At 43.2% G+C, this 17,671-nt stretch overlaps 2 protein-coding genes across 3 annotated transcripts; one reads left to right on the top strand and one right to left on the bottom strand.

Moving 5' to 3' along the window:
* Positions 1,519-8,894, top strand: LOC8057450 (ubiquitin carboxyl-terminal hydrolase 4). Its single transcript, XM_002447896.2, has 6 exons — positions 1,519-2,080; positions 5,413-5,529; positions 6,983-7,081; positions 7,395-7,580; positions 7,671-7,852; positions 8,168-8,894. The coding sequence occupies exons 1-6, from the start codon at positions 1,958-1,960 to the stop codon at positions 8,565-8,567; spliced, it is 1,107 nt and encodes a 368-aa protein (XP_002447941.1). The 5' UTR covers positions 1,519-1,957; the 3' UTR covers positions 8,568-8,894.
* Positions 10,431-14,437, bottom strand: LOC110436666 (cryptochrome-1-like). Of its 2 annotated transcripts, none has more exons than XM_021464119.1 (5): positions 13,767-14,437; positions 12,979-13,197; positions 11,955-12,661; positions 11,047-11,852; positions 10,431-10,770 (listed from the first exon to the last, which is right to left on the bottom strand). In XM_021464119.1, the coding sequence occupies exons 1-5, from the start codon at positions 14,113-14,115 to the stop codon at positions 10,719-10,721; spliced, it is 2,133 nt and encodes a 710-aa protein (XP_021319794.1). In that variant the 5' UTR covers positions 14,116-14,437; the 3' UTR covers positions 10,431-10,718. The 2 variants fall into 2 exon arrangements, with proteins under 2 accessions (XP_021319794.1, XP_021319795.1); XM_021464120.1 differs by having other exon boundaries at positions 11,030-11,852; positions 13,767-14,436.

Below are 17,671 nucleotides of genomic sequence, written 5' to 3'. Positions count from 1 at the left end.
TTTGGGGATGCGGGGGGAAAAAGCGAGCAAGCGCGCGCGGCCGCGCGCGCACGCGGGCGGATGGGCATGCGGCGCGCGCCGGAAGGCGGCAGCACAGTCCAGGGGTTGTTCGGCCCAGGCGGAGCGCCAGCACGCGGGCCTTCTCCTGGGCCGTTCTTTTTCACTTTTTTTTTTTGCAAAATTTCTCTTTTTCGTATTTCTTTCTTTCTCTTCTTATTTTTATTTTTCCTTCTTTACTCTTTCCGTGGGACGTTGCCAAAGGTTAGCGAAACATTTTGGTTTCAAATAATTGAAACAATAATACTATTTACTAGTACATTAGATAAAAAAATGGTGTATAATAAACCTAGCTAGTATAATAAAGCTTAAGAATAAAGACTTATCCACTAACCAAAACACATGTCCCTTTTTTCTTTTTTGCGACTGACCAAAACACATGTGTCGTTGTATCTGTAAAGTTTCATTTTATTCAGAACTGATTCTAGTCCTCTCCTTTCTTATGGCTGTATATCCACCAAAACCAAAACATATAGAGCATTAAATATAAATAAAAAAATAATTATATAATTTGTCTGTAATTTATGAGACAAATATTTTAGCCTAATTAGTATATAATTGGACAATAATTATCAAATACAAATAAAAGTACTAGCTATTTTGCAAAACTTTCTGCAACTAAATAGGGTTAACGAGGTAGACGTTCCATTCTCTTGTCGAACTTTAGAGCATCTCCGAAAGTATCTTGTTTTTTATTTCTAAAACATGATATTTCCTAACTTCTAAAAAAATATTGGGAGGAAGAGAAATAGCCATGTCTAAGAAATTCTAATATTTCACTTCGAAAAAAATGAAAATTAGATCGGTCCCACGAGTTGATATTTTGCATCAAGAATCCTAAATTTGTTTGTATATCCATATAAACCCTCACATCATTTTTTTCTCTCTTGCAAATTTCTCATATGGAACCCTGTATTTCCTACTTTCTCTTTCCAGCGTAGAGACCACGAGAGAAAAACACGGCTAAAAAAAAAGAACATATTGGGAGGGCGGATACGCGCATGGCTCATCTCCAAGAGTAACAAATAATTCTTCCCAATCCTTGTCTTTTTAGGAAGAATGGAAAAAAAATCTATCTCCGACGAGTCCTAAATTGACCTTCTAATCTTGTACTTGGAAAAAATAGACCTAATGCACGTAAAGTTACACATGTTTGGATACACATGATTAGTTATTAGTTGAGCTAAAAGTTAATCCAAAATAGCTATATCTTTTTAATCTCAAAATAGCTATGGTTAGCTAACTAATTGTCTAACAACTAGTTAAAAACTTGTCTAAAAAACTAACCACCCATTAATCTTTCTATTTAGATGTATTATTACTAATTTGAGGTCAACTTTTAGCCTTTATTAGTAGTATACGATGACGATGAACTCGAAGACTACAGCAGCCACAGAACCGCTCAGATCTGCGGTAGAAAGAGAGTAAAGAAATACAGATAGGACCGGGCCCCACAGGTCCAGTGAAATGCTTGCCCACGAACAGAAACAGGCAAACAGCAAGAACCACCAAGGCGACTCCGATCTAAATCAAGCGAGTCCTCCCGTTTCATCGCCTGCGAAAAAGGCGAGAAATCCCCAACGGAAGGAGCAGCAGCGCCAGTGCTACTGCTAGCAGCAGAAGCAGCAGCGATTCGTTCCTCAATCCTCGTACCTCTCGCCGCGCTCGCCCACTCGGATCGAAACCCCTAGGGTTTCGCATCGGCCTCCCGCCACTTCCTATCCCTCCCCCTCCCCTCCCTCCGCCGCGCGCGCGCGGCGAGTCACCAAACCCTAGGACGGCAAATCCGGTGCGATCGCCCACGGTGGAGGCCTCCTCGGCTGCCGAGAGGAGCCGCTCAGGGCTCGGGTCAGGGTTCCGGTACCTCGCCGGCGCCGCCTCTGGGTGGTGGGACCGGTGGATGGTCATGGGAGCCAGCGGCTCCAAGCTTGAGAAGGCCCTCGGTGACCAGTTCCCGGAAGGCGAGCGCTACTTCGGCCTCGAGAACTTCGGCAACACCTGCTACTGCAACAGTGTCCTTCAGGTATGGATACATGCCTACAGCTAGTAGTAGATTTGATGCTTGGTTATGCTAGGCTTGATACTGGTAAGCCGCGGTAGTGTGGTGAAACGGCCTGGTTGGCGCCTTTATTTATTTGTTTAGGTGGTAGGTGTGTACATGCTAGATATTGTGCTGTGCTCGCCAGATTCGAGATATGCTGTTGTAGTGTGATGTGTGTGCTTATATGCTAAAATCCTTTGACAAAATCAATCGAAACTGTTTGTGTAGTAGTTGTTCAATGCATTTGATATTGTGCTACTGTAATGTAACATATGTGGCAATATGAAAAGTCCTTTGGTAATGTGAGTCCAAACTGTTCTGAGTTGCCTGACATATGAATTTTTGGTTATGCTAGCTCTGTACCATCATTATTAGCTCCATAGCCTAATGAAGTATATAAGAAGTTACGGACACATAGATATCCATCATTTTGAACACTTGCCATTGTAGCATGCTTACAGACTACAACCAGTAGCACAATACATGTGGTTGGGATGCAAGCGTAATCCTCTTGCATCTCAGGACCCCCCATTTATATGATAGCTCTAGAATCCACTTTGGTTTGAGAATTTTAATCTGGTTGTGGCATGTAACTGAAATATTTAACAGGAGGTGTTTATCTCTCCCGCTCAATGTCATTAAGGCGTGGCTTTGTTGTTGCCTAAGCGCAAGGCGCTCCACGCAGGACACCACGGCATACTCGCCTTAGATTCGTATGTCGTCCGCCTTATGACCGTAGCGTTCAGAAATCGTCATTTTGGGGTCCGATTTGCGCCAAATCGTGCGTGGTGGGCGCCATACGGGGATGATGCCTCTGTTCTAGGTGGCGGGAGAATACGAGAGCGTGGGAGAAAGGGTGGGGAAAACAGTAGGCATGTGCGGAGAGAAGGAGCGCACGGGGGAAACGAGCCTACCAGCGGGTGGGAGAGTGGGTTAAGAATCGGAAGCCACAGCTGGCCTGAGCGGACACATTCACCCCCACTGCTGGGGGAAGTTTCCACCTGCGAGCTGCGGTAAGGCGAAGAGGAGTCACCTCCTTTGTTCCTCCGCCAAGCAGCATTCAAAGCCCTTCTAGAAGAGCAGCACATCCGAACGAGGAAGGGAGGGAAGAGATAGAGGAGAGTTGCGGTGGCGGCGCGGTGCAGGAGAGGATCGGGAGATGAAGACACGCTAGGGCTAGGAAGGTGTGGGCACATGCGCTGCTTGTTGCACATGGGCTGGGCCGGACCACTTCTTACTCCTCCTTTCTTTTTCTTACTACTCTGAGCTGCTATTTTAAATTTTGCTTTGCTCGTAAGGCATCACCTCGCCTTACCGCCTTGATAACCATGCTCCCGCTTTTTTTGACAGATTTAGAATCTTCATGCAAAGACTGCATGGCAATTAGGGTGTCTAGATAACGCCTGCATGCATCTGTCTAGATAACGCCTGCATGTCTAGATAACTCTGGGAATTAATTGCTTCTGACGTACCGTGATTCATTTGCCTTGATTATTTAATGCACCTTTGGTCTAGATCTCCTTGTGCATGAACCCAAACCATTTGCACCAGGTTGTCATGCTAGAAGAGTGACTCGAATACCTGGTTGGAATATGTCAGCTACTGAAGTCATTTAATCAAAACTTTGTTTTGAAAACCTGTCTACATTTTCTTATAGCATATTAGGTAACCAGTAATTCACAGGATTTCCTTAGTGGCCAAATTGCCTATATGTAGAAGATTAGAATTTGGGGCAATTGGCCACACCTCAATGGGAGGGGGCGCCTTCTATTATATAGGGCCGGCTGGCCTTGCTTTACAAGGCAAGGGTAATTCCCTTGATTTACATCTGCTAACTATAGCAACTAATCCCTGATTTACAGCTGCTATCCCTGATTTACATCTGCTAATTATAGCTATGTATGCCGCAGCATATGGTAAGGAGCTGCGGCATATTCTATTGCCTAACACTATATACCACTCACAGGACTGTTTTGCAAACATACCACTTCCCATATCTGGTTTACTACTTTAGCATTAGACCGCCTCCCTTTTCACCCATCCCTCTTGCATTGTCTTCCTCCTCTCTGGTTATTCTTGCCCTCCTGAGCCCGCCCCTACAGGCCTTGGCACCATGGGGAATACCATGTCCTTCTGCTGTTACCACCCCAGCTTCTTCCCCACACCTTTTGCCACTCCTCGCCACTGCCGCACCACAGCAATTCATCAATTCAAGTGTCTCAGAAGGAGTCAGAGCACATCGCGAAGGCCATGCTGCAGCTGCTGGTTCAAGCTTCCATCCTTCCACTGTATGTAGCGGTGGCTTCATTGGGGATGGCCAGATTTGGCAGTGGCAGCTGAAGGAGGCGTGGATCTGGTTGGGGGAGGCATTGGTGTTGGGATGAGGTGTGACACTGGCTTGGGGCGAGAAGGATAAATGTTCCATGCAGGAGAAGTGTTGGCAAAGACGGGGAGATGAAGGCAGTGTTGATGGGATTTTGGGTCTAATCTGTCCTGTTGATCTTCAATCCTATATATGAATGTGGTATGATGGAGCAAAAGGTGGAAGAAAGTAGTGGTAAAATAGAATCCAATAGGAAGGAGTATTATGTTGTATGTGAACTATTTTTCTTTCATTATGTTGTACGAGAGCATTTTTTTCTTTCTTAATACAAGTATTAGGCGCTGAGGTAGGCAGCTCTCTTTAGAATATCTGCCCACTTTAGAATATTTGCATTCTCAAGTAGCCTACCCCAACCTACTTGTTACTAAAAGGCTTTGTTTTTGCCATTGATAATTTGCATGTAAGTAGTATGAGATATCCTTGAGTTAGTAGGTTTCCGGTTGTCTTTTAATTGGACAAATTTTAGCAAATTGCTAGCTGTCTGGAGCTAGCAGTGAAATCAGTAATTGGTTTCGAGTTTCGTTCTTCTGTAGTTTAACAGTACGTGGCAACAAGTAGCTAGGCTTGTGATAACTAACAATTATTGCCGTGGAGTTAGCGCCATTGGATAGGATGTTTTGCTTCCGAGTTACCAGCATTCATAATTTGTTCACTACATGAAGAAAGCCAATAGCAAGCAATCCTGTTGTTTTCCCATCGTGTTCTGTGTTCATCGTAAAAACTAAGAGATGATGTTTAATGTGTGTTGCAATTTGAAATTGCTGTCTTTAGATGATCCGAGACCAGGGATCAGTGTGACATAACTTTGTCTAATGGTCAATACTTTCTACTTCTCATATGCTAACTCAGTGCAAAACATTGTATTTAGTATGGTATAATTTCTGTCAAATGCATTTTTTACATAAATCTGACACTGATACTCTTGTTTCAGGCACTCTATTTTTGCATTCCATTTAGGGAGCAGTTACTGGAATATTATGCAAATAACAAAACTCCAGGTGACGCTGAAGAAAATCTTTTGACCTGTTTGGCCGACCTTTTTATGCAGGTAACATGTAGATAGGATTATACCAAATGATATAAATGACTAGAATGTTATTAGTTTATTACTTTGTAAAATGAGCGTACGGTGTCGTAATTTCTTGGTAAAATTTGACCTTTTGGTATCACTTAGACTATAGGTTGACAGCTGTAGTGCTATATCTGGGTTTCACGTGGTACCAGTGTACAAAGAATGTCTATTTTGTCTTGCTTTGAGGTGATGATAGTTATGTAGAGTTTACCCACTTGACACTGTAAATGAAATAAATCCTTCTCATTTTCTATATATATTAATATGAGCTTATTAATTCTTGTTATTGGCAGATACCTTTTTTTTTGAAGGTCAACGGGGGGGAGTCGTTCCCCACCTGATTTTTGTTTATTTATTGTTGGCCCCAAAATGGCCCATCAGATAATGAAAGTTTACAAAGGTCTTACATCATCACTTAGAAGGTGATGTTTGTTACAGAAAAACATAGGCAGATACCTTTTTGGCTTTAACATATTAAGAGTTTCAAAATCTCTATTTATTTGGCCCTTTCCTGATAGGATATATGCTGCATTCCTGCTTATTAACTTTTGTTAGCTGCATTGAAGTTCTAACATGTGCAGTATCCTAGCTGTACATATATAGCTTTCTTTGGATAACACTGTCAATAGAGGTCCATTCATGGATATGTAGTTCTTTGCTTGGCACTCCATGTTCCTTATACTGTTTAATATATTTAGGTGTCGGCAATTAGTTTTGCTTCCTACTTAAAGTGAGATAATAGTATAATACTCATATAAACTGAAAACCCATATTCTGCTAAATCATCTTTTTTAGTTGTTTATCTTAAGAGTTGAAACCCCCTGTTAGTGTTGATTTTGCTATAGGCCTATCGCTACATATCTATGCATCTGTTGAATTTCGTGCAACATACCCACTCATGGATGCATCATGCATGCACATGTGGCATGCTTCGATAGCATCACCACTGGGCATTTGAATAATGAATCTCATGCAAAGTCGTACTTAATGTGAGCTCTGTGCTGGTGGTATAAAATATTTATTGTACTGTCTCTTGCTTTGCAATTGGTTGCTGGACAACTTGCTTAAGGTAATGGGTGCTGTTCTACTGTTAATTACTGGACATATAATCAATGTTATCATATCGTCTAATTGATCCTAGTCGCCATGGCACTGACCAGCCTGACTAACCGTGACTAATCGTAGTGCATAACTGATTGCTATGGTACCGATCAGCTATGATCCTGATGTCATTTAAATTTGTATGATAAAGATCTTTGACTTGACATCTTTGTTGTCAATGCATTGTTTCACTTCATCGTTGTATATCAGTGTTACTGCATAGTGTTTTGTATGTCACGTGAAATTTCTGCAATCTGCATGATATTGCAATTTGCCACCTTAAAGAATGAAGAGGTGAATTAAGAGGTGCTCATTGTGTATCATGTAGATAAGCCAAGCAAAGAAAAAGACTGGCGTTATTGCTCCAAAACGTTTTGTTCAGAGAGTGAAGAAACAGAATGAGTTGTTTCGCAGCTACATGCACCAGGTATTTCGCACCATGTTGTAGCAATGTATTTCATCTGATCTGGTGTAGTATGGTAGTCTCACTGTTAGATTGACACAATAACAAACTGTATAGCAATATTTACATCAGCTTTAAGTAATGGGTATGAGTTATTGTAGTGTAGTGCTGCATGTGGTCTCATGTGTGATGTGCCCACATTTTTCTGCTATTGTAGAAATGTTTTAATTATTATGGTAGCTTTAAAAGCAGTCATTTCAGGAATGAATTAGTTTTTATGGTAGCTCCAAAACAACTACTTCTCTTGACTAAAATATGTCTGCATGGTTCTTTGTAGGATGCACACGAGTTCTTAAATTTCCTTTTGAATGAACTTGTTGATATTCTGGAAAAAGAGTCAAGTGCTGCCAAGGATTCACCCCAATTGTCATCTCCTGAAAAAGCTCCAAATGGCCCAGTTCAACCTTTAGCCAATGGAGTTAAAAAAGAACCTCCAGTTACTCTGGTCCATAAAAATTTCCAGGTGACTGAACTAATTGAAAAGTGCCTTGTGTTTTAACTTTTCTTCTAGATTCAAGTTACCATCATCTTTACATGCACACAAACTTTGCAGGGCATATTGACCAACGAAACAAGATGCTTAAGATGTGAAACAGTAACTGCAAGGGATGAAACATTTCTTGATCTTAGTGTTGACATTGAACAAAATAGTTCTATCACAAGCTGCCTGAAAAATTTCTGTTCTACTGAGACTTTAAATGCAGAGGATAAATTCTTCTGCGACAAATGCTGCAGGTAACTATGCCATGTTTCCCTTGGGTTGTATTTATTTGTCATCACCATCAGCATTCTTTTGCTTTAGAATTATGTCAATTTTACTGTTCATTGTCATCCTACTTGGTGGGGGCACTTTGTTTTGGTAGATCTCCGCGACAGCATAAAGCCCTGACCCCTGAGTAACCTTGGTTCCCTCGTACCATTGTTGAACCCAAGTTATGCTGTAGATTTTGAAAAATATCATGTTGTAGCTACCTTATGGAAGGGACCATCATCCTGACTCTAGTTCTTTGTTACTGCTGTGCTGAACTCCATTGTTTGGTTGTATTCCAGTTTGCAAGAAGCACAGAAGAGAATGAAGATCAAGAAGGCTCCCCACATATTGGTGATCCATCTAAAGCGTTTCAAGTACATTGAGCAGCTTGGCCGGTATAAGAAGCTTTCATACCGGGTTGTATTCCCCATGGAACTGAAGCTCAGTAATACATCCGACGATGTAGACACTGAGTACTCCCTCTTTGCTGTCGTGGTCCATGTCGGAAGTGGCCCCAACCATGGGCATTATGTAAGCCTTGTCAAAAGCCACAACCACTGGTTGTTCTTCGACGACGAAAACGTCGAGATGGTTGAAGAGCAGACCCTACAAACATTCTTCGGTTCCTCACATGAATACTCAGGAAACACAGACCATGGGTATATCTTATTTTACGAGGGGCTTGGCGGGAAGAGTTAGATGGGGTTTATTCACCTTCCCTGTTCCTTTTCTCCTTTTTCTCTTTGGAGCTTGCAAGTTCACTCTTGTACCTACACAGCTACTATTTCATTACCTCCATGGAATCGAAGAGGTTGTATGAGGTGAGGACGCCAGATTTTGGGTGGTTTCAGTGTACAGGGGATAATGGAATCTAGCTCCCAACGATGAAATAAGGTGTAATTTTTAAGTTCGCCTGACCAGTTTCTTCTCAGGGCTAACATCTTTTGTTAAAGAGTGGGACTTTACTATTGGACACACTGTACATCAATTCTAGTTCATAACTCTGCGCATTTACCAGTTCTGATCCATGTACGTGCTGGAATCGTGTGGCATGTAGCATGTTTGATTTCCATTTTCCAGTTTACCGTGTCGTGGATTCATGTAACAGTATTTTCTGCGTCAAGCCTCCACTGATCCTCTCCCTTCAGAGGAGATTTGCTGCTCCTGTGTGAAAGTCTGTTTAATAGCTTTGGGTCTGTCGTCAATCAGCTAAAATATACGTCTCGATTCGACATTCGAGTGAGGCGTGAGCGTGTGGTGACCAGTGACACCAGGTACTAGTGTAAGTGTTCTGATTCTGTGGTTCTCTTCTCAATACGGCTGGACTGGGCGAATCCCCGCGGGCGCAGCGCTGGCAAGCTGAGCGCGCCCCGTTTCCCGGTCGCCCGTCGGCAGCCGCGTCGCGCGGGTTTGCAGCAGAGCCGCCGCCCACCGGCAGGAAGTTTCTCATTGTTGCTCGCCACATGAATCATGATCAACGGCAGAACGCAGGCCGGCGGCCTCCATACGTCGACAGCGAGTGTGACCAGCCGAGACGAGCTGTAGCATTCGCGCCCAACTGCTGTTGATTGCCTTGCCGTTGCGTATCTTCAGGAACGCTGGCAACGGTAGATAGCATCACGTGGCGGCAGCTCTGAGCGCTCACTGTCAATCGCTGTGAATGGGGGGCGCGAGGTCAGCTAGCCAGTGCCAGCACGGCTGGCCTCCCCGTTGCGCCAATGGGATGGGGAAACGGGCAAGCATGCATCTCAAGGCTCAGGTGAGGCCAGCTCGTCCTCGTCGGCTCATCATCACACCGCTAACACGGGGGTTAATCATAGCTGACGCAGCGCTACGGTGACGATGACGTTTCCTTGTCGCATAGTACTATAATAATTAAGGTTAACACAGGCAACTCTCAACTTTACCAGCTGGTGGCACTCGTTCATTTGAAGTGTCTTATTTCTTTCTTTCCCCTTCAATCATCGCGCTTCTATTTCTTGCGCCTTTCCATATAACAACGGCTTTGCCACAATCAAAGTTGATGTGATCAAGTAATCATGATATGACGACCATCTCGTGTGGCGATGTTCCAACAACTGCCAAAGATGCTTCTAGAAATAGTTGATTGACTATACCTTTCCAAGAAAAATCTCGTAACAATTTAAGCGTTGTCAAGATGAGTTAGGAGTGCAAAGCATGCGCTCTTTTTTGTGAGAAGCCATGGCTGCCCTCCAACCTCGGCGTCTCAGGACCCTAGTCAATCCTCTGCCTGTAAGTTGTGGTTTGTTAGTGTCCTAGCCAAAACAAACAATACATCGAGATCTAGACCCTGTTTGGTAGAGCTCCGGCAGCTCCACCATGCACTGCAATAACAAGCTGTTTTCCCCCCCTCCTCTCAAAATGAAATAGAAGCCGGTGAAGCCACTCTAGTAAGAAATGGAGCCATGCCAAGCTGGGCCTAATCATAACCATATTGTCTCTAGAGCCATAGCTTCAAATCACCAGGGCAGAGACGCGGAGCAAGTTACTCCACAACTCCGGCAAACACATGAAGCAGTAATACAACTATACAAGACGCAAGAAATGAAACTAACAATGGTTAACTGAGAAACACAAGGGAATGTACAGTTACATACATCACATACCTCCCAAAAAAAAAAGGCTCAAAATACGCAAAACCTTTGTTGTCTGATCAATAATAGTGACTTTTTAAAGCCAACCACACTATATCGACCACACACGTTCTAGAAGATGAGATTTACACAACTATAATCACCACCAGGAAAAGCTGCCTGGTTTGCATCCCATCGGACTATAGATGAGCAGTTGAGTGGACAATCTACATATGAATTCCATCTTCAGAAAACCCTAACCGAGTAAGTTTGGCTGCACAGAATTTTCCACTTCCCAGCCTGTTGTCCTGCAGTTCAAGTTTCATCAAACGTTAGATGCCATTTCAGCTACTTTAGGCCACACACACACAAAAAAAAGGAGACAGCACATTGGTCATGTCCCTGGTTTATTTAAATTGTTATAGCCTTCTGCGCCAAGAACAAAAGCATAATCTTTTAGACACTTTGTTGAGGTTAAGTAATATATTAATCATGCGTGCTATCATGATAAGCTGCAAATTGCAATGCTAGTGCAACAACACAACTTAGTGAGAACAAATGGGTTACCGTGCATCCGAACTCACAATGACTGTGATAATTGACTCCAGTTCATCAACCGGTGCGACTGTGGATGCCTATCCAAATAACTCCTACTAGAAACGTCAGCTTCATCAGCAGCAAAAGTTTCTGAATGGCCTGATGCTGCAGGAGGTGACCAAACTGGGACCACAGCGCCCTCTCTGCCGGTCCAGCTACTTGAAGCCTCCGACACTGATGGAGCAAGAGCTTCTCGCCTATGATTCTGAGGTTGCTGAAAGATGTTGTGTTGGTGAGTGCCATTGATTCTAAGTGCAGGGCCTTCAGTATTCTGGATCATGTCTTCCCTCTCAACTCGGGGATGGAAATGTGCATGAAACGGAACCTGTGCCCTAGTGTCCTCACTGTTCCCTAGATCGGCGGAAACCTCTGTTTCAGCTCTGTTCAATGAAGAGGTCATGGTAGGCACCATCTGATCCTCACGCCTCCGAACAGTCATCACCACATTGGCTGTTGCCTGGGCTCGCTGCCGATCGACTTCCATCTGTAATTCTTCAGGAAATGGAACCTCTGAGGAATCACCGAGGCCTTCCTCCATTCCATTGTTCATGGTGGCCCTTGATGCTGCCTCCAGCTGCCACATTTCTGATAGGGCTTCTTGCAGTCTGGCTTTGGCCGCGTCTAGCTCAACTATGGGGAGGGGATAGTTGGATCCCAGCTCAATTCCTGCAGCTTGCAGCACGGAAACAGGTGCATCCCATGGATGATGTATCCATTCTGTCGGCAGCCTTACGAGCTCAGGAATCCACCGTCGGACATACTCCCCATGCGGGTCGAACTTGTAGCCTTCAAACTAGCATCAAGGAATTGATTGCCATGACAATGTATCAGTATTCAGTATTATTTATAATTACTAAGTGGCCTGATTTATTCAGAAATTAAAAGCTGCACGCACCTGCGGATTGTCGATGCGGTCAAGCTCTCGACTATCAGGAAGAGAGCCAGTGATGTACTGCCAGCCCAGTGCATCGCTTTCAAGATCAGCATCCAGTAATGTGTCCCAGAAGTACTTCATACCCCATCGCCATGGAAGTTGAAGGACCTTGACAAAGAAGCTTGAAACCACCACACGTATCCGGTCATGCAACCATCCTGTCGCCCACAGTTCCCTCATGCCAGCATCAACGAGCGGGTACCCAGTCCTTCCCTGCCTCCAAATCTTAAAGTAGCTCTCATTGACCACCCAGGGGAAAAACCTGAGATGCGCCAAGAGGGGCCTCTCATGGCTGCTTGGGTGATTGAAGCTCAGGTACCGAGAGTACTCCCGCAGGCCAATGGAACGGAGAAACAAGGTGCAGCTCTCCTCAGCAGCGTGGTTGCCCTCGTTACTCCACACAAGCTGCTTCATACGAACTAGGTGGAAAACCTTGCGCACACTAAGCTCACCGAAATGCAGGTGAGGTGAGAGTAGGGATGTGCTCGCACTATCAGCCTTCTTACGGTTCACTGAGTAGTCAGCCAATGGACCATTGAGGAAGGCTGTCAGTGCCTTGTCTGCGTTCTGCCACCCTGGTGTCCATGCTCGGGCCAGAAGAGCGTTGCTTCCCCTCTCTGAATCATCCTCAAAGATCAGATCTTCCGATGGACACATCGATAAGTCACCTGTTCAAAATTTCAGCCAATCAACTCAAGAGCTAATTCAACATTAACTTGTAGCACAAGCACAATGCTTATGATACTATGGTTAACTGATCAACCAGCTGGAGACCTAAATGACTAATAGTAATTGGTACATTGTTTGCAGAAAACAAACACAGATAACTCAGCATTTTAATTGTTTGTAATCTTCTTTAGTCGCAGGTACTCTTGTTGCAAAATATACAATGCATGATGCATCGGAAGTCAAAAACAATATGTGGTCAATAAGCTATCTGTACAAGTTGAAGCTAGAAAATTTAAACTCATAGTTCTCCAAGCACCTGAATTGATCTTCTTCGGGGGCAGAAGTGGTGCAGGGGGATCATACTGCATGCTGAGGCACCTGTTCCAGAATGCAGTGAACATGGTGAATGGTTGCCCTTCATCATCGACAACTTCCCATGGCTCATACAGCAGATCCGCATTGAAAGATTGCACAACGATGCCCTCAGCCGCCAGCATCTCCTTCAACCGGTGATCCCTGACTAGTGAGATCGGGTCTGAAAAGATGGTGACACAGTGATCGAGTAAGATCTAAGATGAGATGGTCTCAAAGGCCTAAATCATGTTCTCTTAGTAAAAGGACAAGCAATCAATGGAGTGAAAACTAAAGTACTACAGTACTACTATATGTGGAATTTGACATACCTCATTGGGATGGTTAGGGAACTAGGGGAACAAAGAACTTTTGTGAATTAAGAAGGAGATGTCGAAATGCCGGGATTTTATTCAGTTGACAAGTGGAGGTTTGTGAAGACTCGAGACTTGAGACCAGGGAGTTACTAATACTACTATATCACAAGCACTACCTCAATAATATAAAGATCTGCTCGACATGGAACAAATCAGATGAATAGTGAAACAAAAAGGAAATAAAATTGCAATTGATTTGTTTTATCTAGTGAAGCCAAGTTCAAGAATTAATAATCTTGAAGCATGAACAACATACCAAGGATGGGAATCCTGGATACAACCGCTGACTAATAACAATATAAAAAGAACTATTTTTCCTAGAAAAAGCTGAGCTAAGACAGACATATGCCACTACTGGGTGGAGCGTGGAACAAACCGTATAGATGATTGAAGTAGACGTGCGTGGCGCCGGTGTCGCGGACCAGCTGGAGGAGCGCAACGACGGCGTCGGCCGACCTCCGCGTGACGAGCTTTCCTGCACCTAGGCGGCGGAGCGAGGCGTCCAGGTGCTTCAGACTCTGGCTGATCCACCACCGGGACACACGCCCGGGGTAATAAGGGCCCTCTTCCTCTGGCGACCAGACGTACGCCGGCACTACCTCCCCACCGGCACGCGCCGCCGCCGCAAGCGCCGGGTTGTCCTCCACCCTGAGGTCCCTCCGGAACCACACCACGCTCCTCATCGCCGGGTCCCCGCCGCACAGGGACGAGGACGAGGCCGACATGATGGCCGACCAATCCAAGAACTTCCCTTCCAAGAAACCCCCGGTGTTCTTGGATCAAGAGGAGAGGACGTCAGGAAGCCATGAAGCCAGGAACGAGTGGTGAGCTGAGACCCGCTGCTTTCTTCCTTCCAAGATTCCCAAGAACAGTGGTGGAGTGGGCGCACGAGCTGTAGAGAAATGTTTTCCCCCTTTCTTCTCTGTATATGTATTTCTGATGTGCAATTTGACTACGTTTTTGTTTGGTGTTGGTGGCTTGGTGCTCTTGCTGTTGGTGCTTCTGCCTTCTGGTTTTTGTTGGGACAGTTCTGGTCCAATGGAGAAAGAGGCTGTGGATATCGGGATTGGTTGGCTAGATTTGATCTAACTTTTTCTCCTTGTCCATTTATCTTCCTGGTCCTCACCCTTTTCCTCTATATAATATTCCGTACTTTGTTGTATTACAAAATAGTATTATCTGACAGAAAAAGGGGGAGAAATCGGTTGAGCTGTCTGGGTAAGAGCCAAATCTAATTATGAACTGGAATCAACAAATATTTAGACCATAAAAGAATTAGGCCGTTCGTAAAAATTTTGGTTTTTGGTTACTGTAGCACTTTCGTTTTTATTTAACAAACATTGTCCAATCACAAAATAACTAGACTTAAAAATTCATCTCGCAAATTACAGATAAAACTGTGCAATTAGTTTTTATTTTCATCTATATTTAATGCTCCATGCATGCGACCAAAGATTCGATGTGACGGGAATCTTAAATTTTGTTGTTGTTTAGTTTGCAAAAAAATTCAAGATTCCCGTCACATCGAATCTTGTGGCACATATATGGAGTATTAAATTTAGATGAAAACAAAAACTAATACACAGTTTGCCTGTAAATCACGAGATGAATCTTTTGACCCTAATTAGTCTATGATTGGACAATATTTGTCACAAACAAACGAAAGTGCTACAGTACCTAAAATCCAAAATTTTTACCAACTAAACAAGGCCTAACAAATAGTAGTTCGGTTTTCGTGGAATCCGTGAAAGAAGTATCTCAAACGTACTGTACCATACAACATGTAGGACAAAAATAAACATGGTGATTTTCCTAAATATAAAGGTGCCATACAACAAGCCGAACAGTCAAACGTTGTGCACAACAAAAAGTTCATTGGTCAGCCCAAATATCGCCTCCAATTCCTGGCTCATTATTGCCGTAAAAATTTAATGGTTTGACACTCAATTTTTTTTAAAAAAAATACAAACTTACTTTAATTCTGAGGGCGCAACCAAATGCTCAGGCTCACTTGTTGTAATAAAGCAAGCATGGGAAAATTGGGATAGGTCAATCAGGGAGCAAATTAAATCAACCCTGAAAATAGCTGTAACTGCACATATATTTTTTTGAGAATTTTTGCCCATAAAAACATGTAATATGTTGTTAGACATCGCCAACAACGAAATATGTCCAATACCATTATGAAAGCATGTGAATTAATCATAACACATCATATTGATTATTTTATTTATTTCTCAGATTTTAAAAGAGAAGGTACGAGAAATGTCTTTTCTAGATTTGTGTTCCACCTCTGGCTCTTCACTGATTGTTTGTCGAAACATGTCGCCGCCGCTTTCTCATCACCGTCCTCCTCGACCACTTGCACCTGCCCGGGTCTGCCTCCTCCTCCTCCTCCAACACCACCGGCATTGCTTGAATGAGATTTGTGCGATTCCATCCCTCTCCTTGTCATCACAGCTCATCTGAGGCGTAGAAGCCAGTAGTGTGGGTAGCAACAACATGGAGTGCGTGTACACAATGTTCATCCGGACAAGGTCAATATGGAAGGTCAAGATGGACGCGAACATCACGCTGGAGCTGGTTGCCATGAACGGCAACAACAAAAGAATCTCGGACCTACCCTCCTAGGGCTGGTTCATGGGGCAGGACCATTCCTACTTCAAAGGGGGTGAAGCCAGTGTGATGGATGTGGCTTGCCACCGACTTCGCACCCTACAAGCTCGAGGCTAGTTGTGACTATTACAGTGGTGACAGGCAAGGACGTCGTAGTGGCTGTGGTGTTGGAGGAGGAGGCGGAACTAGGGCTGGCCGTGCCGCCACGAAGCGTGCCCTCGGGGAGCTCGCCCCTATGTTGGCCGTGCCACCGAGGAGCTCCCTACCATGTGCGAGGCAATGGGATGAACAATGAAGAGCCGAAGATTGAAGACAAGGATACAAAAGACATTTTTATGATCTTCTCTCTCCTAAAATTCAAGAAATAAATAAAATAATCAGTAAGGTGTGTTACAATAAATTTACGTGCTTCCATAATGCTACTAGGCATATTTCATTGTTGGCGGTGTCCAACAACATATTACACGTTTGAGTGGTATCACTTGGCAAAAAAATTTCTTCCTTTTTAAGGAAGTATCATTATTCTTAAGGATAGATTTGATCTAATTCTATGCTCATTTGAGGCTTCCTAAAAGGATCTAATAAATTCCTCTAATTGTTCAAAAGAATCAAAACGATCTGTTATTTGTGGAAATCTTTATCAACTTTCCGTGAAATACTTCACTTTAAGCAACACAACAGGTAGCAAAGGGTTGTAACTATAATAAACAATTTAAAAAAGTGAGGATTGAATTAATATCGTCTCAAAGCAAAGGCATCCCATAAAGTTTGGAGCGGCATATTTGGTTATTTAGCAAAAGTCATGTGTGTGCCTTTTTTCTGTCCATTGTGTTCAAAGTAACACAGCCCTATCGCCAGTCCAAACAAGTATCGTAACCTTTGCCATTTTCCTTTGGTGCCAATGTTTAACGTCTTTATCTAATGCTTGCAAAAAAGTCCGGCTTATCCAATGCAAAGCCAAAACTTTATCCAGAAAAAGTCTCCATAGTTGGTTCAAACCTTTTATTGTAACATTTTAGGGACCACACCATCTAACATGGATTAAACAAACTTTCAAGATATAATTATAAGGAAACAAGTTTATCTATAGAGCAACTCCAAGAGTCTTTTTATATCATTCTTTTAATAGAAATAGAGATTTTAGTGAAAAAATGTTCTCCAATGGTTTATTTAATTAGATCTCTAAATATTGTCATCCTTTATTCTGGATTTCTTGCTAGTCAAAGATGAAGATTAGGTTGACTCTACGCACAAGATTTGAGAAGCTGCTAGATGATGAAAAGATATATGAACGATTTTTATCCAAACGACTCTCTAAATGATTATTTAAAAAGTGAGTTGAAGAAAGACTCGTTGATCTGTTCTTACATAATGGCTTATTTGTACCACTTGATCACAACCAGGCACTTTGGTGAAACTCTAGCTCCTAGAATTCTTGGAGCTGGTCGTATCTTAGCTCTTTTGGAGCTAGAGCTGCATTTGTATTTGTTTGAGTAATTCTATTCCTATGTTGGATAAAATACATGATTATTCCTACCCCTTCATCCTAGAATGCAATATATTGAAGGTTTAAGAAGGGCTAAAACTTTTTCTCTTTATTATTATTAGGTATAGATTATAAGGTATTCTAGATTGCTCATCTTTATTTAGATGTGTCCATCTTTT

The sequence above is a fragment of the Sorghum bicolor genome, chromosome 6 (assembly GCF_000003195.3).
Source record: "Sorghum bicolor cultivar BTx623 chromosome 6, Sorghum_bicolor_NCBIv3, whole genome shotgun sequence".
Taxonomy (NCBI): Eukaryota; Viridiplantae; Streptophyta; class Magnoliopsida; order Poales; family Poaceae; genus Sorghum; species Sorghum bicolor.
Note: the sequence above shows the minus strand (reverse complement) of the source record. Positions and strands in the feature narration are given on the sequence as shown.